The sequence below is a fragment of the Triturus cristatus genome, chromosome 11 (assembly GCF_964204655.1).
Source record: "Triturus cristatus chromosome 11, aTriCri1.1, whole genome shotgun sequence".
Classification (NCBI taxonomy): Eukaryota; Metazoa; Chordata; class Amphibia; order Caudata; family Salamandridae; genus Triturus; species Triturus cristatus.
Window position 1 is genome coordinate 413106220 of NC_140594.1, and position 25005 is coordinate 413131224.

The 25005-nt window shown below is 45.8% G+C and overlaps 1 protein-coding gene across 4 annotated transcripts in view; it reads right to left on the reverse strand.

The window, feature by feature from the left end:
- Positions 1 to 12279: 12279 nt before the first annotated feature.
- Positions 12280 to 25005, reverse strand: part of YKT6 (YKT6 vesicular SNARE protein) — a 173918-nt gene continuing 161192 nt past the window's right edge. For all 4 annotated transcript variants that reach the window (XM_085636112.1, XM_085636111.1, XM_085636113.1 and 1 more), the window contains 2 exons: positions 21862 to 21963; positions 12280 to 17273 (listed from right to left, as the gene is read on the reverse strand). In XM_085636112.1, the coding sequence (XP_085492238.1) occupies positions 17238 to 17273; positions 21862 to 21963 (138 nt within the window). In that variant the 3' untranslated portion in view covers positions 12280 to 17237. The remainder of the gene's footprint in view (positions 17274 to 21861; positions 21964 to 25005) is intronic.

The window sequence follows — 25005 nt, forward strand, 5'->3', positions numbered from 1 at the left end:
AATTGTAAGAATGGTTCTTGTATGGTTAAGGCCTGGATTTCACTTACCCTTCTGAGGGATGTGATAGCGATAAGGAAGGCCACTTTCCATGTGAGGAACTGTAGTTCGCATTTATGCAGAGGTTCAAATGGGGGTCCCATGAGCCTTGTAAGAACAATGTTTAGATTCCACACTGGAGAGGGTGGTAATCTGGGAGGAATAATCCTTTTAAGTCCTTCCATGAAGGCTTTGATCGCAGGTACTCTAAATAGTGACAAGTGTTGTCGATTTTGTAAATAGGCTGCTAATGCTGCTAGGTGGAGACGTATGGATGAGTATGCCAAATTACATCTTTGCAAGTGCAGTAAGTAGCAAATGATGTCTTGGATGGATGCATCCAACGGGTTTATGTGATTGTTAGTGCAGTAAATGGCAAATCTCTTCCATTTTGCAGCATAGCAGGCTCTAGTGGTAGGTCTTATGGCCTCCCTTATAATATTCATGCAGTCTGGTGGCAGGTTTAGGTAACCGAACTCTAGGACTTCAGGAGCCAGATCGCTAGATTCAGTTGACTTGGATCTGGGTGTCTGATTTCTCCATGGTTCTGGGTTAATAAGGACGGGAGAGGTGCAGTTTTTGGTGTGGAACTAGCGAGAGTTCCAGTAGTGTTGGGAACCACGGCTGGCGTGCCCATGTGGGAGCTACTAGGATCAGTTTGAGAGACTGTTGCCTGAGCTCGCGTACCACTAATGGAATGAGTGGGAGAAGCGGAAAAGCATACGCAAATCTGCCTGACCAGTTCATCCATATCGCATTGCCCTTTGACTCCGGGTGGGGAAAACTGGCGGCGAAGGTTGGGCATTTTGCGTTTTCGTGTGTGGCAAACAGATCTATGTCTGGTTGGCCCCATTGTTGGTAAAAGGGCAGTAGGACTTGTGGATGTAATTCCCATTCGTGGATCTGTTGAGTTTGTCGGCTTAACAGATTGGCAATTTGATTGTGAACCCCTGAAAGGTGTTCTGCAAGTAGGTATATGTTCTGGAGAATGGCCCATCTCCAAATGTTCTGTGCGAGCTGGGAAAACTGGAGAGAATGTGTGCCTCCTTGTTTTTGTATGCAATACATGGCTGTCATGTTGTCCGTCCGGATGAGGACAGTTTTGTTCTGGAGATGTAGTTGGAATGATTTTAGTGCTAGGAACACTGCTAGCAGTGCCAGGTAATTGATATGGAGCACTTTCTGTTGAGTGGTCCATTTGCCCCGAGTGGTGTGTCCGAGGAGATGGGCTCCCCATCCTGTGAGTGATGCGTCAGTTGTCAGCACTATCTGTGGAAGAGGCTCTAGGAACGGCCACCCATTGGACAGGTTTTTTATGTTCCACCATTTGAGAGAGCGATGTGTGTTGCTGTCCACCAACACCAGATCTGTAGGTTGTCCATGAGCCTGGTTCCACTGACGTGTTAGACATTCTTGCAAGGGACGCATTTGAAGTCTTGCATAAGGCACAATGAAGATGCATGACGCCATCATGCCTATGAGTTGCATGAACACTCTTGCTGGAAGAGAGTGTTGGGTTTTAAATTTTGCGATAAGAGCTTGCATATTGGCTATCCTGGCTGGGCTGGGATATGCTAGGGCTTTGGAGGTGTTTATGGTGGCTCCTAGATACTGATGTATGTGAGAGGGTTGGAGATGAGATTTGGGATAGTTTATCGTGAATCCCAAGTTGTGTAAGATTTGGATTGTTTGGTGAGTGTGTAGAACACATTTGTTGAATGACTTGGCTTTTATTAGCCAGACGTCTAGATACGGGAAGACATGAATTTGTTGTCTTCTGAGATGTGCTGCTACTACTACTAGACATTTGGTGAATACTCTGGGCGCGGTTGTTACTCCGAATGGAAGGACTGTAAACTGGTAGTGTTGTCCGTCCACCACAAACCTTAGGTACTTCCTGTGAGCAGGATGTATGGGAATGTGGAAGTAGGCGTCCTTGAGATCTAGTGTGATGAGGAAATCGCCTTGTTGTAGTAGTGGGAGCACTTGTTGAAGAGTGATCATATGGAAATGATTTGAGTTTATATATAGATTTAGGGGTCTGAGGTCGAGTATTGGTCCTAGAGTCCCATCCTTTTTGGGGATTAGGAAGTATAGTGAGTATACCCCTGTACCCTGATGTTGTAAGGGAACTGGCTCTATTGCGTGTTTTTGAAGCAATGGGAGAACCTCTTGTTTGAGGAGCGCAAGATGTTCTGGTGACATGGAACGCTGTTTGGGTGGTATATGTGTGTGTGGGGGGGGGGGTAGTTGTGAGTTCCACACAGTAACCATACTGGATAATTTGTCTTACCCACTTGTCTGTTGTGATGGAGTTCCAGACAGGTAGGAACTGTGAGTCTTCCCCCGACTGGAGTGGAATGGTCTGGGGGGAGTGGAGGAAAGTCACTGTTTTGTGGCAGGGGAGGTGCGAGTGTTGGTATTGCCTCGACCTCGTCCCTTGTGGTTTCCTCTATATCCTCCTCTAAAATATCCTCTACTGAGGGATGTTTGTGTAGCTGATTTGAACGTAGAGGAGGTGTCCGCTCCCATATTCTTGGAGGCTTCTCTGTAGAAGGAGCGTCGAAAGGAGCCACATGGTTGTGGAGACTGTAATGCTCCCAAGGACTTAGCAGTCTCGGTGTCTTTTTTCATCTTTTCAAGGGCAGTGTCTACTGCTGGCCCAAATAGCTGTTCTTGGTTGAATGGCTGACTAATTATGGTAGTTTGTACCTCTGGCTTAAAGCCTGAAATGCGTAGCCAGGCATGTCGTCTAAGAAGCACGCTTGTGTTTATTGCTCCAGACGCGGTGTCTGCGGCGTCAAGCACACATTTAATTGACGCATTTGAAATAAGTTTTCCCTCCTGGATAATGTCATTTGCCTGGGTTTTATATTGGTCTGGCAGATGTGGTAACAGATTCTCCAACTGGTCGTAGTGAGCCCTGTCATAGCGTGCTAGTAGGGCTTGGGTGTTGGCAATACGCCAATGGTTAGCGGCTTGTGCTGCTACTCGTTTGCCAGAGGCTTCTAACAGATTGGATTCTTTGTCGGGGGGGGGGTAGTGTATCTCCTGTGGTTTGGGAGTTGGCGCGTTTCCTAGCGTTGGACACAACCAAAGAATCCAAAGGGAGCTGTCCTTTGATGTAACAAGGATCTTCAGGGGCAGGCCTAGATTTCTTTTCTATTCTTGGGTTAAGAACCCTGGCACGGACGGGGTCTTTAAATACCTCTGAGGCGTGTTTTATGACTCCTTTAATCATAGGTAAAATTTGTACAGACTTTTGAGACTGCTCAAAAGTATCTAATAGGAAGTCTGCCTCAGGTGCGTCGAAGTGCATGGTGACGCCATGGTAAAGTGCTGCTCTATTTAATAATTGGCCAAACCCCAGGTGGTCATCTGGAGGTGATGGTTTGGAGGGATATGGTGGAGGGTCAGGCATGTCTGGTAGAGGAAATGCCCAATCATCCAGTGGTGCGGTATCTGGATCCGTGAATGAATCATTAGGATCACCCCCTCCCCCTAGGTTATCATCATCCTGTGGAGGTGGTGTATGTGATGGAGAGGGTAGAGGTAAGGGTGGTGTAGGCAGAGGATGTGGGGTAGAAGGTAGTATGGGAGAGGAAGGAGGAATAGGCGATGTTGCAGAGTCCTTCTTGTTTATAGGAACTGGGGCAGGTGGTGTGTCCAGTTTCCGTTTTTTACATGGCACCGCGGTGACATGTCCAGTCTTTGGATTAATAGATTTCTTTTTCTATCTTGGATCAATGGGATCTGGATGGAAAAGTTCTTGTTCCTCTGGAACAGTTTTCTGGCGCTGATTTTTTTGGTTCCGATCGAGGTTTTGGTTTATCGGTGGAGTATTTGGCTTTAGTAGGTGCGTGAGAGTCCTTAGCCGGTGGTTTTCGTGCCGATGATGGTTTCGGAGCCGAAGTTGTATCTTTCAGCTTGGGAACTTTCGGTGCCGGTTTATCTATGGGCCTAGATGTTTTCAGTGCCGAGAGGTCTTTTGTCTTCGGTGCCGAAGGTGCCAGTGGAACAATGACATGCTGCTTGCTCGGGTCCGAGCTACCGGAAGGCTTATGTTTCTTCAAAGCCGAGCCCGGAGGCGGGGCTTCTGAAGGATGTTTTCGGTCTCGACTGAGGCCAGCAGGCGAAGTCTTGACCAATGCCTTAGGTTTTGGAGGGGTTGGGGCAGGAGCAGTAGTACTCACGCGTTGCCCAGGAGTAATGGGGTCGTCTGAGTCGTCTGCTTCGGAGATGATTTGTAGATCCTCGGAATCTTCTACCGGGAAATTGGGACCCTCATCAAAGAGGTTTTCTGGTTCTGGAGCTGGTCTCTGTGCCATGATGTGGCGTCGAGCCCTTCGGTCGCGAATGGTCTTTTTGGATCGAAATGCTGCGCGAGCTGGACTCGTCGTGTTCCGGCGATAGGCACAGGTTGCAGACTTTGTGGTGGTCACTGTGCGGAAATTTTGCTCCACACAGGGGGCATTTTTTGAAAGGCGTCCTTTCCATGAGCCATAGGCCTCACGGCGTGGATTGGCCCAGCGGCCCGCGTCGACGTCCGGAATCGAGCCGATGAAATCGATGTCGAGTGACGGTGCTTCGATGGTTTTGTGGAAGTTTTTCGCTTCGAAAAGCTTGGAATTGAGATTTCCAACCGGAGCGGAAAAGTTGCATCCGAACCCAATGGCGGAAAAAATCAATCTAAGGATGGAGTGGATGCCCATGAGCACTGTAGTCCAAGGGAGGAGTCACCTATCTCGTGACCAAAGACTTCTTCCGAAGACAACAACCTGCAAGCATCCGAGCCCAACACCAGATGCCGATCTACTATCCTAAGTGTGTGATCTGCAGCTCATATGCCTCGAACACTATGTTTTGATGTAGACAGTATGTTTAAGGCTGTAGTGTAAATAATGTAGTTGTTTATGGGGTTCTATTTGCAGTTTTCGAGAAAGCAGTAGCCTGTGTTGTCTAGGTTTTTATGGCAGGGCGCTACTGCACGTTTTGCATATACGGAGGCTACTGTTTATTAAGTGTAGTTGTGTGGGATACACCTTTTGGATTGCCAATGTATACTATTATTAAAATGGTTTGGTACTCTGACTTGCTGATGTAAACAGAATGAGCATTAAGATTCTCTATAGAGTCACACTGAGCAAAAGTCGACAGTGCTTTGATAGCAGACCACTGAAATTAATATTAGCGGCCACAGAAAGTGCGTGCACCTCCTCCCTGCAGGCCTATTTTACAGCCTCTGAAACTGGAGCACAGGAGGGGCACGAGCAGGCTCCATGGGAAGAGTAATCTCTTGCTTACCTATAAATGCTATCAGTCTGAAAACACAGATTGAAAAGTAAACCCTAAGCTCCCTCGGAAGAAGGAGCCTGACATTTGATCGAGATGTTTAAATCCACAGCAAATGTGACAAGATAAGAACAAGATTTAAAGGCCTGTTTGCAGAAGATGAGATCCCGGAAAGATACAGTAAATAGGGCTTGGGCATGGGACGGGACAAACTCAAGCTGAAGAGCCCCAAATAAATTGAGCCAGCATATAGAAAGCAAGGAAATGTGAGTTACAAACCATAAAGCAATAAGCAGTATGCATTCCAAGGGAAGCTTTCTGAATGTCCTAAAGAGGTCTTCAGCAGATCAGACAGCTGTGCTGGAAGGCTCCACTTAAAAAGGAGAAAAAACTTTAGGGAATTGCCTGACTTAAGTTGAAAGACCAAATGAGCATGCTGTGGTCTGGCTTTCCTTAAAACGCTCCCCAGACAAAAAAGCTTTCTCTCAGGCGGGAGCCATCAAAGGCCATGTCCATAAAAGACACCTGGACATCTCATCATCTAGGCGAGGGGTCGAAGCATGACACTGGTTCCCGTTGCCCTATCTAGGCAGTCTGTGGCATCCAGGCCACAGCGGATGACAAATTTGGTCGCATCCGATCATCCAGAATAGTGTGGGCTAGAGAAGCCTGTAAGTCTTTAGGGATAGCGGGCAAGATCTCACCCACCATTACACAGAGTGCGTGAGTTTAGTAACCTAATAAACAGCTTGAGCTGACCAACCTCAAGGCGGGGATAGCAGAGGAGAACAAAAACTTGCTGAATGAGTTCACTCATTTTGGTTTTGTTTGGGGTGTGGAAGGAAAGGTGTTAGGGTTGATTCTACTGGTAGGTGGCTGGGCCACCAGACTTTCAGGTGCAGAGTGATGTGTGACGAAATCTAGGTCTCCTGGAGCTGGTCTATGGCTGCGGGTGACCTGTCAGTTGACTAGGGGTAAGAGCATGGTATTGCTTAACTCCCCAGCACTGTGTCAGTAAGTGTTTCGCTTCACTGAATAACAACAACTGCTCAGTCGGTGCCTGGCAAGGCTGTAGGACTTCGGTCATAGTGGGGAGGTGAAGGTCAAGTACTTCAGCAGCCCACATTATTGTGGCAAATTAAGTGCTTTCCTCAGCAAGGGGGCTCAGTGGGACAAACCAACTCAGTATTGAGAGAGATATCCAGACAACTGGCATTCTGTAGCTCCATATTTAAGTTGTCATCACTCATGGGAGGGGGCAAATCCTTCCACATTCCTACCATTGTCGTCTCAATAAGGATGGCTCTGGTCAAAGTGAGAGCCAAAAAGCTGAAAGAACGTCTGTACGAGACTGCGTGAAAGGGGAATTGTGCCAGAGTCAGATAGGTTCATCAGGGGCTGTAGCACCAAAGATGTGCAGCATGGCTTCACAAAATTCATCTATCTGCTGTGATTTCGCAGACTGTCCCGGGAACTTCGGTTTCATCAGGACCAGAAATGGAATCTGCTCCTTAGCGAAACATGCGCAAGACCAAGAGGCATGGTGAGGTTTGCCTTTTCTCCGTAGATGTAGAGTGTCAAGAAGGAGCAACAGTCCCACTTGGGCTTCTTGCATTTCTTCTCTGACTTAACCAAAGACAAGTAGTGGAGCTCAGGAACCGCTTCTGAAGGTGCAGGAAGAAAGGAACGGACGCCAGTGGGCATAAGTTGGTGCTTATATGCGCCTCCGTTCATATCTTCCGGAGCTAAACAGAGTCGCCTGGTTATACCTACCAGCACACAGAGCACTACATTTTAGTTTTCTGACTCAAATCTGGCACGTAGGAAAAATTCACAAGGAGAAGAATCTGCAGTTAGAAGTATCCATAAGAAACATAATTCTCTGTGCGGATGGATATGTTTGACAAATTGTTTCTCAGAGGTGCCCAATATGGGACTGGGAGGGCGGGATGCATGGCAGATTTTCAAGATGTTCACATGAAACAAATTTGTGCACAATGGATTTAACAGCACTAGTTTGCAGTTTGTGGTTATCCTGGAAATAGTGCACTCATCCGGCCTCTCCTAGACCTGCTTTGGACACATCGGGTTTGCATATTTCTATTCAGAACAGGCACCAATGGTATTTGCAGCCATTAGGAGATGAGTGAATGCAGGCCGCACACCTTCGCGCACTTACAAGTTCCATCCTTGTCGAAATTTAGCATACAAAAATTTGCAAGGGCGGAAACAAATGTAAAAGGTGCACTAAGCAAACATCATTCCTTACTATTTTGCCGCATATATTAAAGGAGTGCTAAAACACACCCGATATGCGGGGCAAATGTAAGTTATGCTGCAGTGTTTTTACAACCTTTATTACTGCACAGATCTAAATGACCCCATTTGAAGTAATGTGTTTCTAGTGACTGAACCGCACACCAATATGCTAGTGGCAGATATTACCAACACTGCAATGCCACACACTCTTTAGGACTCTGTCTGAAGGTGCATGGAAAGGATGGGTAAGAGCAAGAGGGGAGTCCAGTGTGGGTCTGGAGGGGCATGGGAAGGATGGGCAAGAGTAAGAGGGGAGTCCAGCTTGCGTCTGAAGGGGCATGGGAAGGATGGGCAAGAGTAAGAGGGGAGTCCAGTGTGGGTCTGGAGGGGCATGGAAAGGATGGGCAAGAGTAAGAGGGGAGTCCAGCTTTCGTCTGAAGGGGCATGGGAAGGATGGGCAAGAGTAAGAGGGGAGTCCAGCTTGCGTCTGAAGGGGCATGGGAAGGATGGGCAAGAGAAAGAGGGGAGTCCAGTGTGTTTCTGGAGGGGCATGGAAAGAATCGGCAAGAGTAAGAGGGGAGTCCAGAGTGGGTCTAGAGGGGCATGAAAAGGATGGGCAAGAGCAAGAGCGGAGTCAGTGTGGACACAGATTGCCGGGGGAGCAGTTCGTCAGATTTAATAAGCGGATTACTTCAGGGCGGACGAGTAAACAGAGCATGCAGAACTGAGGTCACGTTCAAGTCGGCGGGAGTGTGTCAGGATGAGCTTACGACCAGGAACAGTCTTCACTTTGGAATCGAAAGTAGAAATGGAAGAGACATCAAGTCTGGCGGTCCACGTCCACTATCAACCCACAAGCTTCCAACAGATATCTTCTCAAAATGCTCAAGGAAAGTATGGGCTGGAAGTATTATAGACATAGGCTACTACCTCTAGACGAAATATTCAGTTTTTACAGCTAGCACTATGAGATTTGTTAAAACACTTTAGGACACAGCCGGGATTGCATTCCCCAAATGTATCGCTCACTGCCGGAAACAGTGAGGCAAGCTGATTCAGACAAGATAAAGGCAATGAACTTTCCTGGTCATCACCTCCTAACTGACCTTGGCCCACTGAGTCCAAATTGGTTTCTCAGTGATGGGATATAAATAAATGTCCACTATACTTCTTTTATAACTCCAGAGTGTATTACAATACTTTGCAAAATTCTCTTTAGACAGTGAGACATCGCCATTTGACAGCTGTACGATTTAAAAAAGCTAACAGCTCTTATGAATAATGAAATGTTGGTAATAGAGCGCAAGTCGTCGGTCATGGACAAAGCTATATGATGCTCAATGTGGGTAAGCCTGTGACTTGCAAACATGTTTTTTCAACAAACCTAAGGTTGAAAAAAGTCTGCTTTTTCTACAGCACTTTATCACTTCTTTTATTTTATTTAAAATGGTTTTGCTTTAAACAGGCCATTCTTTATTTCCGTGGACTTAAGGGTGTGGTTTGACTGGTACCAGGGCACCTAGTGACATCACAGACTGAAATCAGAAGCCTAGAATGAGGTCATAGCCTACCATCTGAGTCCCAGAGTAAAGATACCACCGTTTGGAGTGAGTCGCAGTCGGCCACCTGATTCCCACAGTGATGATAAACATGGCAACAGTGTCCTCCAGCGGTATCACAGTTTGGGTTGAGTCAGAGCCGAACATCCTTTCCCTGCAGTGAAGCCAATCAGGTCATAATATGGGGAAGTGATTTTTGGGCGAGCTAGAGGCTTTGTCATTTGGATGCCCGAAAATGTATCACTGTAGAGCCAGTCTGTGAGGGGGAGACTGGGCTCTCGAGGGACTGTGGATGACTTGCCTCTAGAGGCGTTTTAAGTCATGGGCAAAGTGGGCTCTGACCCAGGGCCACAACCTCTCAGGGGCCCCGCGGATAGAGCCAGCTCTGTTCTGCAGAGAATCTTTCTCTGATGACTTTGAATAATTCTTGAACAGATTGTTTGAAATGCTGTTTTCCTTTCATTTATTTTTTAACGTGGGTGATGTGTGAGAGTCTATTACAGACATTTTGCAGAGAAATGTTGCATTTATGTTTCATTCAACATCCATAAAAAGAGTGTCTTTAAGATCATAAGAGGACCTCTCATATGAGAAAGGGGAAGGGGTCACAGAGATTAGTTGCAGTAATGTTAGTGAGCTGCTGCTGTGTTAAAATATTGAAAACACACGTCACTCTCCCCGAATATTAGATGTAAACACATTGAGATTTGGACGCAGGTGCCTGTGCACTGCCAGTGACCTGGCCACAGAGGGCATGCAAGAGCTGAAACTGGATCATAAATGCAAAGCATTTCCGAACAGGGGCCCCCAACATCCTTAAAATGCCCCAGCTGCCTTCTCCTGACCCTGAACAGGCAAGTACAGGCTCACTCGTCGAACATGGAATGTTGGAGCTTTTTTGCATATTAAAAGCACTTCAGGAAAAACTATAAGCACGGTGTTCACTTACGTAAGAAAAAGAAGAATAAATGAGTTGCTCCCCCATCTCCAGACCCCCCGCCGGAGCAACAGCAATGTCAAAACTCCAGACATAACAAAGGCGATCGTAAGAAACAGAGGCCGGAAACGAGAGGAGGAAGGGAGTCTCCTCCCGAGGGAATACTGCACGCGGCCGCAGACCGGACACAAAAACCCGAAAAGATCTCAGCAGCCTGGGCTAGAAGGAGCGCCCACATGGGACCCCCGGGCTCATAATGTCAAACAATAAACAGACAGAAAAGGTCGCCACAGGGCAGTACGTTTGTAGGTCATCCGCAGACCGTGCGGAGATGGTGGTGTTTGTTACACAGCGCGCAGCTGACAGCCAGAAGAGTAACAGGCCACGGAAACTGTAAAAACACAGGAACAAGCTGTAGAAAAAGACCGCAGCAACTCTGAAGGATGACGACAAGCTACTTGGCAGCTGAAGGCGAGACCAGGTTCAAGGGTCACTGTAGCATGCATGGCAGGTCGGTCTCGGTCCTTCACAGACCGATGTGGAACAGCAGCGCTACCAGCCTTCTGCTGGTTCAAAACTTCCCTGTATTTACCGGGTGCCAGTGAAACGCTAGCAGACCTCAAACCCAATGCCAGAATATGGCAGCCTTCCTTACGAGTCACGCCATCATTTTTTTTTCTGGACTTGTAAGCGGCAGACATGGTTTTAAAAATACTTTTTAGAACCCTCCCTCACCCACAAAACTGCACTTGCAACACTTCGATCAAAGAGAGACGACAAAACAGACCACTGCCACCGTTTGTAAGAAGTATTACATCTTTTTCCATTATTTTCATGTTTTAATCCTTGGTCCCCGAAATATAAAGGCATTTCTGAGGAATAAATATTTGTCATTGGTTATCTTTCCACTTCCCAACAGAGCACCACATTGGTCTAGCCGCACTGAAGGCTACTGGGAAGAGATGCAAAACAGGAAAAACATTGGCTGGACAGGAGCTGCTAATGATGCTATAGGCTTGTATACGAGAAGTGGACAGATTAGGGCATTGCGCTGGTGCCTTTAAAAGTCAAGCCGAGCAGGGCAGCCTCAGCCGCATCAGGCTGAGCGAGGCATTTGATTATTTCTGTCTGACGAGAAAAGCAGCGGAGATGTTTTCATTCAATTTCAATTCACTACCTCAGCCACGCTGGTCATAAGAGGTACAGAATTTGCTGAGTAGTTTCAAGAGTTCCCCAACGACAAGACACCTCAGGGGGCAGAACAAGCTAAAAAGCATTGGCAAAGCCAATAGGTTTCGCCTATAAGAAAGACCTAATGGCATTGCCAATATTGTTTAGTTATGCAATACAGAGTCGCAACAGATTTGGCGCCTTACTAGAAAAAAAAATGAAAAATAAACGCAGTTTCTGTGTCATTTGGTAGGTGGTGTTCAACAGGCCGACATGCACCTACAATTGGGGGGCGGATTCAAGGAATGCGGGAGGCGGGGTTTGAAGCCACACAGCTGGTGCGGTATGAAGCATCTCACTCGGTAGGGAAGAAGTAACACAAGGGAGAGAACATGAGTGAAAAAGAGTAAGGAATAGTGTGTGGAGAAAAGCACACAGCAAGAGAAAGCAACATGGCTGCTGGTAGGGGGAGACGAGCACATAGGTAAGACAGCAATGGGAGGGAGAAAGGCACACATGGGAGACAGATGGGTAACACATCCAAACTCATGGGTGCTGAAACAAATAGAAAAAAGTAGTTCCATAAACGAGAGTAGAGAAAGCACAGAAGTCAGCCAAAGAGATAATACAGAGGCTATGCTCCAGGAGAGGGACAAACACAAGATTGACAGGCTGAAACAAGGAAAGCCATGCAACAGAAAGCAAGTAAATAAGAGTTACAGTAAAGCCAACCAGTGGTAAACAATGGGCAGACTACAAGCTTCTGTATGTTTTGGGCAATCGCAAAATATGTCTTACACAACCAGTCAGCTATATCTGGTAGGCTCAACCTAATAAGGAAGGTAAACGTCACTGTGCAAGCAGACACCTCCTGGAGAAGAATCACCAAGATGAAAAACAGAAGTAGGTTTTAATACATAATTAAAAAAAACTGAATACTGGCTATTTAAAGAAAAGTAACATAGGTTTCTACATATGTTAACCAATGCCTGCCCAGAAGCTGACAGAAAACATTAAGAATATATGTTAAAATATATATTTTTTTAATAACAGACCGCCGCAGGAGCTGAAAAGAAAAGGGGACCGTTAAGTTTTTGGGAGCACTAATACTACTGCTGAAATATTCGATACATTGGAAGTCCATGTTTTGCAGCACTGCAATAAAGTTCTGACACATCGTTATTTGGAAACGATAGCTAGGAAGCAAATGCTCAAACCCTGCAATACAGAGGTTGTGTTTTTCTAGCAGACAAAGAATGTTTTAATCAAGAAAAACACAAGCTTGTCTAAAAGAAACTGCGGAAACACCACCCACAAAGCAACATATCCCACAGGTATGAAAGTAGCAAAAACATTTTCGACAGATATACCCTACCAAAAAGTTTATACTAAGTGGACAACATGTCAGCCAGGAAGAAGTAGCCGTAGGAAGGCAACAAACACTAATGGACGTACAGAGGTTACAATATTTATTGGACCAAATACAGCCCTGTAAAGAGTATACCACTATGGTCAGATAATATTTAAATATATAAATTCAATGAATACAAAATAGTTAAAATGCTGAAATTCACTCTCCTTCCCAGTGATTAACCAACTTTTTGCAGTCTCTTCTTGTTTCTCCTCTTGAAAAAGTACTAATTTCCTGTCCCTTTCGTTCGTATTCTAAGAGGACCAAGTCATGGAGAAGAGAAGGAACAAGCTGTGTTTTTAGAAACTTGGAATCTGCTTTGAGCCGCACACACAATCCAGGATGGAAAAGGATCTCAGGTTGGTGCTGTGATAAGAAATTATCATGCAGAGATTTATTTCCAAATGACTACCTCCCCAATTCAATCACTTGAAAGCAACTTATAAAACACTGCTGATCCCTCTTGCTTTCAAATAGATGCTTTAAGTGAACTGAGAAACACGTGGAGGAACAAACAACCACATATGGACAACAAACACGTGAACCAACTAATCAGTACGCAGAATAAATGCTGCACTCTGGACAGATCCGGGCATAGAGAATCAGACAGGAATAGGCACACGTGTAGGTCCATCTTAATGCATTTAGCATTAACCCAGCACATTTAGTTCTCACACTAGTTTTAGATCAGAACTACCCACATATTCATATTTGTATTTGGAAATCTACCTGTGTGCCACATCGATGGGGCTAAGGAGTTCTGCTACACTCGTCACAAATTATCATCAGTACTAACCTGCTTTAGATCAGAGTAATTCGAAGGAGTATAAAAAAACAAGAAGAATGTTGGATCAATCGGGGCATCCAGAAGAGGGGAATTACAGGAGTATGGAGTGTTGCTAGTTAAAATGAATTTGGGGCCCTACATGAATATAAACAGAAGTCTCAGACATTCCTGGCTGAAGTTTTTCAATCTTATACCTAGCTTTATTTCGCCTTGCTTTGGAAAAGGAACAGAGGAGCTTATAAAGAGCACATTTTGTATTCCACAATTTAACCTATGGTTCATTTGAGGATGGAGCATGCACCTGAGATTCTGCTAATTTTAAAATAGCCATAAAACAAAAAGGGAGTGGTTGTATAGCGAGGTTGCTATAGCTAAAACCAATCACCCCCGTGATTGTCAAATTAGTGTATGTGACTGAACCGGATCAAACTTATCAAGACTTGCAGCTGCAGTGGCTTACTAGGAAATCTGCCAAGTTGCTGACAAGCACATCCCGTATAAGAAAAAAAAAACTAGACGTTAACCAAGATCTGAGCCTCCGCACAGCATTACAGGACCATGGATGCTCTACTGAAATTATCACTGGTAAAATAAGAACAAAGTTCACATTTGTGCTTCTGCTGGCGAGCTGCCAATTTAAAGGAAACGGATGTATGGAATAGTGGTTCTCGTGAACGTGGTTTAGGAACTCTTGGTGATGCACCCCTATAAAAGAATACCTCAAATCCAAACATCCAGTTTACCACACTTTGTAAATGTACCTCAAGCATGATGAGAGATGCCCAGCTAAAACCTTTCTGTCTCATTTAGAAGATCTAGGAAGGATGGGCTGAAATATCCACTAAGAATCAATTCTGCCTACTGATTCAAAGCAAAGCTACTCACACTCAAGTCCTATGCATCTTGGAGGATTGGTTTGCAAAGAAATTTTGCATTTTGCTAGAACACTATTCATTTTTTGTGATTCTTCGTGAGCACAGATTTCAGATATCTCCTTCTGGAATGGGAATGGATGCACTAAATCATTTTCTGTACTAAATGTTTCCAAGTACTGAGCACCATACATGCTGGGAGAAAAACATATCAAGGGACCCTGCATACACAACAAAAACTCCTCTCTATTTCAGAAAGGCAGCCCACGCCCAAGCTCTAAAAGAAAGATTTGAGAACCCGTAAGGAAAACTCTGTAGTGGTCATACAGAGCAGAAGGTGCATTTATGGAAGATCAAAGCTTAAATACATTTTCTTGCAAAAAAAAATGCCAATAATCTCAAAGGAGTTTCCAGGACTGTTTCATTAATAGGACCGATGCCTCGCAGTCTTCTAACAACATGGGATGCTCCAATCTTCGCACACATCACAAGTAGAATCTTGTACTAACATGGGATGCTCCAATGTTTGCAGACATCACAAGCTGAATCTTGTGAGGAATTATGCAGATTTACTGTGGTGTCAGTGCAGCGAGTCACGAAATGTCTGGGCCACAAGTTGTCACCACCCTGAAGAAACCGCAAAATGTTGTTAACAAACAGGCAGTTTTCTGTGCCAGAGACTTCTGCCAAAGTTAGACCTAATTTGTATACAGAAGGAGTCTCTGCCTAGAAGTCTCAATCCGGAGGTAAGTAAAGCCCATCTGGCAACAACTAGCATTCTCATGTAGTCCACTTTACATCTCCCTGGAAACGCTCAAAGTAAGTGCTAGCAAAAACCCAGTAAACCCTCTGTAAGGAATCTTATTCAAGCAAAGTGTGACTGAATGTTCTGCATCCTTTTTCCCTATTTCCGTCAAAATAATATATTCAAGTCTTGACATACAATTGCCATTCACGAGCATACCAATCAGACTTTAACTCAAGTAGAGACACAGCTGGAACGCTACCAGCATAAGCATTTATATTAAAATGATTATTTCAAGCCACTGTTGCCTGCTAGTTGCTTTCCTCATTAATGCAACCCGTTGCAAACACAAAATTCCAAGAGATGATGGAACATTTAGTACTCTCACGTTGCCATCACTGCAAAACTCAGCAGCCACTAAAGCATGAAGGAAAAAAAAAAGCGATATTAAAACAAACTACGCATCCCTCTCATATCCCATAGCAGAACTAGGTCTCACAACAATTGCACTTTGGTTCCAATAGAGGAGGATATTTTTGGGTGCTTTGTGGAAAATAATTGATGGTAAGATGGAGTCGCTTTCAGAGAAAAAGAAAGTGGGGTTTATTTCTGAAGACTGAGGGAGTTGGGAAGGTCTCAGCCACCAACAATCACAGGAGGATGGTGAGGCCAGCGTGCAACATTTCAAACCTAATTATGATATCACACAATACACACACTGGCCTCTAACTGACATTCACTCAAAAGACGCAACTTATGTAGTTATTACCTTCACTAGGCTATGTCACATTTAGGGCAAGACGTTAAACCCTGCTTGTAGGACAAACAAGAGATCAGAGGAGACAAACACTTCAGTGCTTCCTCCAGGAATATACCACATACATATGATAACCATGGCCACCCTCACTGAGGAGACAACCAACGTGGTTTTCCCCCAATGGAAGTAAATCTTTCAGGTGAGCACTCCATCATGCCTTTCAAGACAAAAAACACAAAGGTGACAACTAGTGCAAGCTTTCACGTATTTGACATCACAAAGCAGGCAATTCTACTCCAGTCATGACCTAACAGATATCAGATCACTGAAGAGACAGCAACCAAACCTTCACAAACAAACGCAATATTATGTCTGGCCTCCATCTAAAAGGTCTCATCATTCCAAGGACAACCATTTCGCTTAGTGCCCATCACAGTACAGAGGGGCGGCTAAGAAAGCAACATCCACCTAATAAACACCATATTGTGGGAAAAACAAGAACCATAGCTTTCAGCAAATAAACATCATCCAATGGATACAATCACTTAAGCCTTCACAAAGGTAACCACACCAAGGAAGAGACAATCACTGCTCTCATATATGAAGACGTAATAACGGAGTCTCCTAAATTTGTTGCAGTGAGACTACAGGCTTGGTGCTCCGAATCAAGCTATAATCAGTGATTGTGTTAGGAACGTGTTTGATGTGTGGAGTGACGTTAAAGGTGCTGCATAAGGTTATCCGAATAGCATTTTGGGACAAGAAGGACAATCCGGTCTGGATACCTGGTGTCAGAAGAAGCTGATTATCTCAATATCCATTACTTTGGAAATAGAGAGCGGCTTAAACCATAGAAAACACATCAGTGAACAGTGAAGGCACTCAAGAACAGCCTGACCGCCTCTTTTCCAGCTCCTACACCCATCAGATCTGAGGAGTGCATAGTATTGCTCACAAAGCAGTGTGCGTCCTAACGGCTCTAAATTGTTAACTGCAAGAGCCCACCGTCTTAATACAAAGCAACACTTATTTTGTCACCACACAAATTACTTCAACATCTTAAAAATGTGACTGTAGTTTGGTTTCTCAAAAACTGAATTGGGTTCCAACATATAGGTTCCATTAGTGACCTGAAAGATTTAAGACTGTCATAACAGAGAATCAACACTGACATAAATATTCATAAAAGTTCTGTTTCCCGACACCCCCGGATTCCGCTCGGAGACCCAGAGGAAGGAGGGGAAGGGACCAGCCTGAAACAGAGGACACAAACTGGCTCTCTCCCATCTACAGTTAAAGTTTGGTTTCATTTTCTTCACTTTTCTCCTTGTCGTTAGGCATACATGGAGGTCCAGGACATGAGCCGAGATCTGATCGTTCTGGAAGGGAGACTTGTACGGTTCGGTCCCGGGTCACATGATCTCACAACAGGAGTTCTGCTTCCGGGCCTAAGCGGAAAAAGAAAAAGAATAGTCTGTTCTTGATTCTGACCAATGACTAGATCTTTGGCAGCTCCTCTTGCACCAAAAGCACTTAAGCCACACACAAATAGTGCATCATCCAATAGAGTATGAGTAGTCCGAAGGCAGTTATAAACAAGCATTGGCATAGCCAATAGGTCTCGCCTTTGGGACCTTATAAGTGTTTAGCCATGCAACAGTTGCATAACTAAACACTTATAAGGTCCCATAAGCGAGACCTATTGGCTATGCCTAGCGGCCGTGTGGCCGCAAAAGTGAAAGTGATCGCAATCGCGATCAAACATCAAAGCGGCCGCACCCCGCTAAAGTGAAAGTAGTCGCGGTAAAAGTGGCGCGCGCGCCCGCGCACATGCACTGTAGCTCCAGGCTGGCCTGGTAGCACTTTTTGGAGCCCTCTCAATAAGTCTCGCCAGACCAGCGCATGCGCTGGGTCAGGTGAGACCTAAAAAAGACTTCAAGTCATTCAAAATGCTGCAGCGCGCACATTACTGAAAATTACCAGACGTCAGTCAGTATCAACAGCTTTGGCAAACCTGCACTGGCTTCCAATAGTCAAGAGCTTTCACTTTAAGGCTCTATGCATTGCGCACAGAGTCATGTACAAGAAGGGTTCTAAGATAACCCAAAGTTTCATAACTGCCTATGACCTCACAAGAACTCTTCACTCCACCAGCCAGCAACTCTTTAAAATACCCAGAATAAAGAGAGCCAGGAGTTGCGGCCGCTCCTTTGCATTTTTGGCACCAAAACTCTGGAACTTCCTTCCTTCTCAAATGGGAAAAACAGAATCAGAATCACAATTTAGAAAATTGCTAAAAACTGCCCTTCTTCATTAACTGGCCAGTCAGAATTCTATCAGTTAGCTATCTTAGCGCTGGGAGGCCCTTATGGGTAGCCATGTGCTCTACAAATTTCAATGAATAGAATAGAAAAGAATGTGCACAAAATTGTAATTCAGGTTTATGCCCTGTGGATTAGTGCCCACTGTAACTAATGCATTGCTGGGGGGGCTTCTCTGCATAAATGACATACTCCCCAGCAGTTTGTGTTGACACTGGAAATGCTAGAAATTCTCTTGACTGGTAGGCAAGCAGAAACTAGCCAGGAAGTGGGTGGGTAGGGTCCGTCATATGCCATATATGGCGTCAGACATCTTTGAATGGGATTCATGTGTTTGACACAGTAGATCACAACACCCTGCAGCCCTCTACTTCACTAAAGTCACCAGTGATGGAGGTCTCACTCTTCCCAGGTCTGTCTCCCTTCTACCTACACAAATCACGCAACTCTGAGAACGTTCGAGTCTGTCCCCTGCTGAGTCACGTACACAGTGCCTCGATGGTGCCTCTAACTGTTTTCAGCATCTACCTTTACACCCTCCTTAAGATCATCAGCAACGACACTCCCATTTAACAGTCACCTGAACACAAAAATAAAATTAAAAAAACATCCACTGGAAGACTGCCGTCTTCAGTAAGGGTGATGGATGACCAGCTTCTTAAAACATAGTATCTCAAAAAATACAGAACAGTTCTGCCTACAATTGAAAGCTTAACAGTCTCCACAATACCCACACTGCATGTTATATCCTAGAAGAGACATCCTTTCCAAGCACCGAAGCCAAAAGCTTAGAGGTTATCCATGACTCAATCGTGAAACGTGATCAATGGTAACCATAACTCCCCACTTCCTCTGCTAACTCAAATGCTTGAGTACCTTCCTCTCTGTAAGGAAAATGGTAGAGGCAACCCCTCCATATGTCATTCATTGAACAGTACATTCTACTATCTTGGCCATCTTAAACACCAAATAATCCATCCCCGCTCACTTAGAACCAAGCAGTCCGACTCTGGCTCTAGGTAAGCTTTACTCTGGTGGTTTTAGATACTTCCCAGACCAGGAAGCAGGCCCCTGAACTCAGGTCTTGGAGAATCTCAGCTGCTGGGGAGCAGCACTGGCAGGAGATAAAAGGAGTCTGCATGCGTGTCTCTTGCCTAGATATTGGCAGCTACTGATACTGCCTTCTTTCCTCATCGAAATTGTGCAATGACATGGACAATGTTCAGCACTTTGCTACCTCACCAGCAGCCCCAATACGCCACTGATGTGTTTATAACAGTCAAAAGGCCTCAATAACAGGGACCCAAGGGGAGCAGTCACCCCAGCACCCTCAGGACAGGTCTAGAGTGCAAACAACAAAAAGACACGCTGTCTTGAGATTGCAAATGGGCCTGTTCTGGAGTGTGTACCTCAAACCTCGATGTCCCTCCCCCCAGCCTTAAATTTCTATCAAAATGAAGGGATTTGCAACCAACAGTCCCCAAGTTCTGCCTCCAAGTCTAACCTGCTCTGCAAGTAAATAGATGGATGAAGAGTGGCAGCAGGAAAGCCTGCCTGACTTTGGTGCCTTTGCAGGTGGAGTTCTGGGAACACGGTGACAGAGGAACAGACTAACCATGGGATATTGGAACACAAAGGAGTGGGTACTTAGACAAGTCCTCTGCACCGGTTGGAAACGTGCCATCTTGATTTAGGTTTATCCCCACTGGACTTAACAGTGTGCAAGTCGGCTAGAGATGCTTTGACTTAATAGGAGACATTTTACAGCAGAGCCTTCACTGCTGAGGGCAAGATTGTGAGGGGCAGAAAAGGGAGAGGTGAGAGGGGCAGAAAAGGGAGAGGTGATGGGCAGATATTTCTCTGAAATGGTAATTTCAGAAACCGTGTGCATATTGTCCCAAAATGTTAGCAGTTCTCATGCAGGTCTGTCTCATCTGTGGTGGAAGCAACATACTTCCAGTCCATATGAACAGGCACCTGCCGCCTTCCTCCCCCGCACAGTCTGATGTCCTGAGGAGAAAAGGTTTAACCTTTGAAAAGTCTAGCCCCGTCTGGCCTCCTCTCTCCATTGCTGGCTTTCGCCTGCCACCAAATACTCTGTAGCTCAATACAGTCTGGCTCGGAAAAAAAAAAAAAATCACCCTTTCCATTTCTTATCTACTTTCCCTATCATGGCCTGTTGGGACAGAATCCATCTGGAGGCCTTGAAAAAGAACTAGCCCGTCAATTTTCTATTCTGCTCCATCATTCCCCGGACTGGATTCGGCAATCCGCATGTCCACTGGAGGTGCTCCACCTTTCAATAAGAGAGGCTCTGCTACTAGAGAGTTCTGTGCTCAAAGGGAGTAAACCTAATGTATACCTCCAACCATATTGAGGGTGGCTACTAAATATCTTAGTAGGCTAAGAGGAGACTAGCATTAGTTTGTGGCGGATGCGTTTTTCAATCGCATGTGGTCAAGAACCTGTGTACTGACACTCTGATCCACGTGGGACAGTGTACACAAGATGGTGATTAGCCAATAAGCATGCCTCGTCCATGAGACATCCCACCTGTGTCTTTATTCAGGGGCCCCTTCCAGAAACTCTCTTGCCCATCTTATGAGCTGGGAAGAATAACACTCCCTTCCCTTGAAGACTAGGTTTGCCCATTTATTTTTTTTTAACTCCATCCTCCCCATCTCACTTTCCTGTGCTGCACCGTCTTTGCCTTGTCCCTGAGGCATAACCAGTCTGACCATAATCCACACCCCAGGATCAGGTCTTACTAGCCTGACCCACAGTATCTACCTGAAAGGTCAAGATCAGGACATAGGAAAAGGATGGTTCTCTTGAATAGAGGAAGATTTTAAACTTCAAGCCAAGCTTACACTGTATTTGGCATTGGCGTCCAAAGCATGCCTTCTAAGGAGGGAACATACGGCACCGCTCAAGCCATAAATTCGTACTGAATCTAACACGGAGGAGACTGCACAGGAATGCTAACAAAGGAAAATGCAGGAAAATGCCAGCGTCTACCTTCCTTCTGGGCTGGGGAAAAGTAATGGATGCCTTGTGTCTTTAGACGTGGGTACCTTGCTCACTTTGCCACTGGATTCAAGATAGCCTGGCTGATGAGGGTTATGAACCCGAAAACGGTCCCAAGGATGCTTGATTCCGGTCCAGGGAAGACATGGCTTGGCAGTTCGGGCTGGACTGTTCCCATGAAACACAGGGTCAGACTGATTTGCATATGGCCATATCTGAACTGGGCTGGTGGAGTGAGCTAAAGAATGATGATGCATTAAACCCAGATCAGTTGACTGTGAGTGTTTGATTTGCTCAAGCGCTCCGTCCATCATCCCCTTTGGTATCGCTTTGTTCGCCTTGTGTGTTTACGCACACTATGAATCTTGGATGTCGTTACCAGAAGTAATGAATTCTGCTCAGTCTCACACCCAGACCACCACAACCACGGCGAAAAGTCCCAAGAAGCAAATCAGTTTGGAGTGCAGTTCCACTCATTTCCTCCTCTCTTTGTGGAAAGCAGTCTTTGAGAAAGAAAGCAGCGACAACAGCAGGTGTTCGCAGTTGTGTAGAAAACATTTGCTTTAATCTGTTTGCACGGTTGCTGGGAAGAATATCTAGAAAGTTTTTGCAAGTGTGTAAAAGGCCATTGACTACCTGTGTGGTGTGATGTGTGTGCAAGTTAGCATGCAGTGTAGAAAATACTTACTGTTTTATAAAAGGCCTTTGACTGTGTTCCAAGGACTTCCGACTTGGACACTAGATCATCCAGCTTCTCCCCTCGTAGTAAGAGAGATTCCATGGTGTTGTGCTGGAAGAAAACAGTTTGGCTGTTAGTAGCTCCTGAGGCAGTAATGTGAGCACACGTAGAGCTCGATAGTTTGAAGAACGTCCCTCTCAACCCCCTCCTCTAGCACCCTCAGGCCAGGCCTTGAGTGCAGGAGGTAGAGCGGCCCTCTCAAACCCCCTCCTCCAGCTCCCTCAGCCAGGCCTTAAGTGCAGGAGGTAGAGCGTCCCTCTCAACCCCCTCCTCCAGCACCCTCAGGCCAGGCCTTGAGTGCAGGAGATAGAGCGTCCCTCTCAACCCCCTCCTCCAGCACCCTTAGGCCAGGCCTTGAGTGCAGGAGGTAGAGCGGCCCTCTCAAACCCCCCTCCTCCAGCACCCTCAGGCCAGGCCTTGAGTGCAGGAGGTATGCCTGCCCCAGGTGGACTTATACAAGAGGCACAGAGACTTGTCCCTCCACACAATACACACACAGGGTACCCTAGCTTTGTGTCAAACAACCCTTAGTGGAACTAGCGCAACACCACGGACTGCTCAAACCGAGGGGGTTCCTGTGGGTCTCTGTTACTGCTAGACAGGTGGGGAGAGCTCAAAATACCACAAGGTCTGAGATGCAGAAAAACTGAAACAATCAATCAAAACAGAAAAGAAAAGAAAAAACCAGAGCAGGTTATGGAAATGCAGGGAATAATAACAATCCAACCACACCCTACCATTCTTTACAAGTTCACATCCGCCCTTTGCCTGAGAGAAGCATCCTTTGACATATGACAAACAAAATTACGAAAAGTATGTAAACAAAGAAAAAACAAGGAAACTTTGATTGGCGAACTTAATAAAAGGAGGTCAAAACTAGTGACTCCCTTCCTTGTTATTCAGGATAATTCCTTGCCAAAGTCCAAACATGCCTCTCCCCGTGTTAGCAATTCTAACATTAAGAGTTTCTCTCGCCTCCACGAGCTTGTCCCTCTCACAGGAAGTAAGAAGTTCTTACCCAACTATACCACTGGTTCAAGTCGCATGTTTTACCTACTTCTGCCATCTAGTGTCTTAATGTGAAGTCGTTTTAATATATGAAAATGAACCCGACGGCACTGTGCAACCAGATCATTTAATAGCTTCCACAGAAACTCTAACACCTACCAGGAGACTACTACAAGCAGCATTTCGAAGGTTGCCCATTTACTTCCTGTCACTTGTTTGCCTGCATGGATATTCTGGCTGATACACATGTGAACTTAAAGACATTTACCAATAAAATTAGGGTTACATTTAAGCAACATATAATTTCGTAACACACACTTTGTTCAATTCACTTGTTACACATGAAGGTACAAGCCGTGGAACTGACAAACGCTAGAAGAATTGGCAAGATCAAAGCACAAAAATGTGTATGTTTGTAGGAATCTGGCTCTGTATATGATATTGCCACTAGGTTGTAATACAGTGCACAGAGTCCAGGGGTTCCCCAAAAATGTACAGGGCTCAATTCAAAACCCAGAGTACTCTATTAGTGGTAGTGTGGGCGAGCAGCCTTAGGCCTAACACAGAGGAGTGTAAGACATTTATTGGGCACACACGATGAATAAAGGACACATGACTCAAGAAGGAGATCCAGACCAATTTTATAAAATTATACTTTGTTTGAACTTTATTTTAAGACCCAGGTCTTCGTAATAAGGTAAGTACGTTTTTAATCAAAAATACTTTTCACTTTCAAAAATCGACACTTAGAAAGTTTTTCACACTGTCCAATGTTATCTGGTGGGGAAAACTATATTGCGGTTAACCAGGTGAGTATCGAACTTACAATTCCAGTCTTCGGAGCCAAACGTCAGCAAGGGCCAGGTGTCCGGTAAGTACCAAGACTGCACCACTAGCGGCACAGGCGCAGACTGCTTCAGAGGTCTAAATCAGGGCTCGACCCAATGCTTTCCAACGGAGACAGGGGGTGCCTGGAGTCGCAATGATTGCATGTAAGTAAATCGGTTGCAGGATCCAAGGTTTGGGGGTTGGCACAAAGCAGCACCAAACATACACAACCAGCGGCCCAGGGGCAACTGGGTGCAGGATGCAAATTCTACGTCAGGCACCCAATGCTTTTCAAATAAGATTTTCCAGACGGAAAAGAAGCAGCAGGGCTGGCACCGGGGGTTGCAGTAGGAAGACCAATGACAACAGAGGTAAGTTGAGATGTTAGAGGGGCACTGTCAGTTCAGTTCACCAAGGCCCAGGGGCACCTTTGGAAGTTGGACTCTTCTTACCTGAGCCGGTCCCGGTCGGGGGGAGCCTGTGGATTCACATTGCAGACATTGCATGGAGGGCAGGAGAGGTCAGCCAACGCTGAACACTAGGTCTGGATCGCCGGGGAGACTTCACTGGTGAGCTACTCAGGCCATGGGCGTCTGGTGCAGAGTGGGCTAGGGACCTGGATCCGGAGTCTTTGGATTTGGTTTCTTCTGGACAGGTCTGCTGTCCTCGGGAGATTGGAGTCTTTATTAAAGGCAATAGTCTTCCCAGGGGTTTTGGAGGTCGTTGTTGCAAGACATATCGCAGGGCTGTCAAAGCTGGAGACAGTCCGGTAGTGCTGGAGCCAAGGCAATTGTCTTCGGACTTCTGCAGCAGGGTGTCTTCTTTCTTCTTCTATCGTTGCAGATCTGAGGACCAGGTCTGGGGAAGCCACCAAAATACTAACTTTAGGAGGCTTTTTAAGGGAGTTGCAGATAGGGCCAATGGGCACCTTACCTTGGGTGACAACACCGTCCATATGCCACCCTACTATGGTAGGGAACATAGGCCCAGCCCTGATTGGAGGGGTCCCCCCATCTTTAAGATGGCAGGGACTGAAAAGTGTGATTCACCTTGCTTCCCCCCACTTTAGGGGTAGGGTTGGCAGAGATGGGCACACTTATCTTTTTAAATTTTCCCGCCCAAGGTGGGGGTGTAAACTAGGGGCTGCCATCTGCTGCTGGGGGGGTCGCATTACAAAGACAGTAAGCCTTTGAATCTTCCCCTCTTCAAGCACTGGCCCATCCTGGGGGAGAAAGCAGGACACCTCTGCCCCGATGT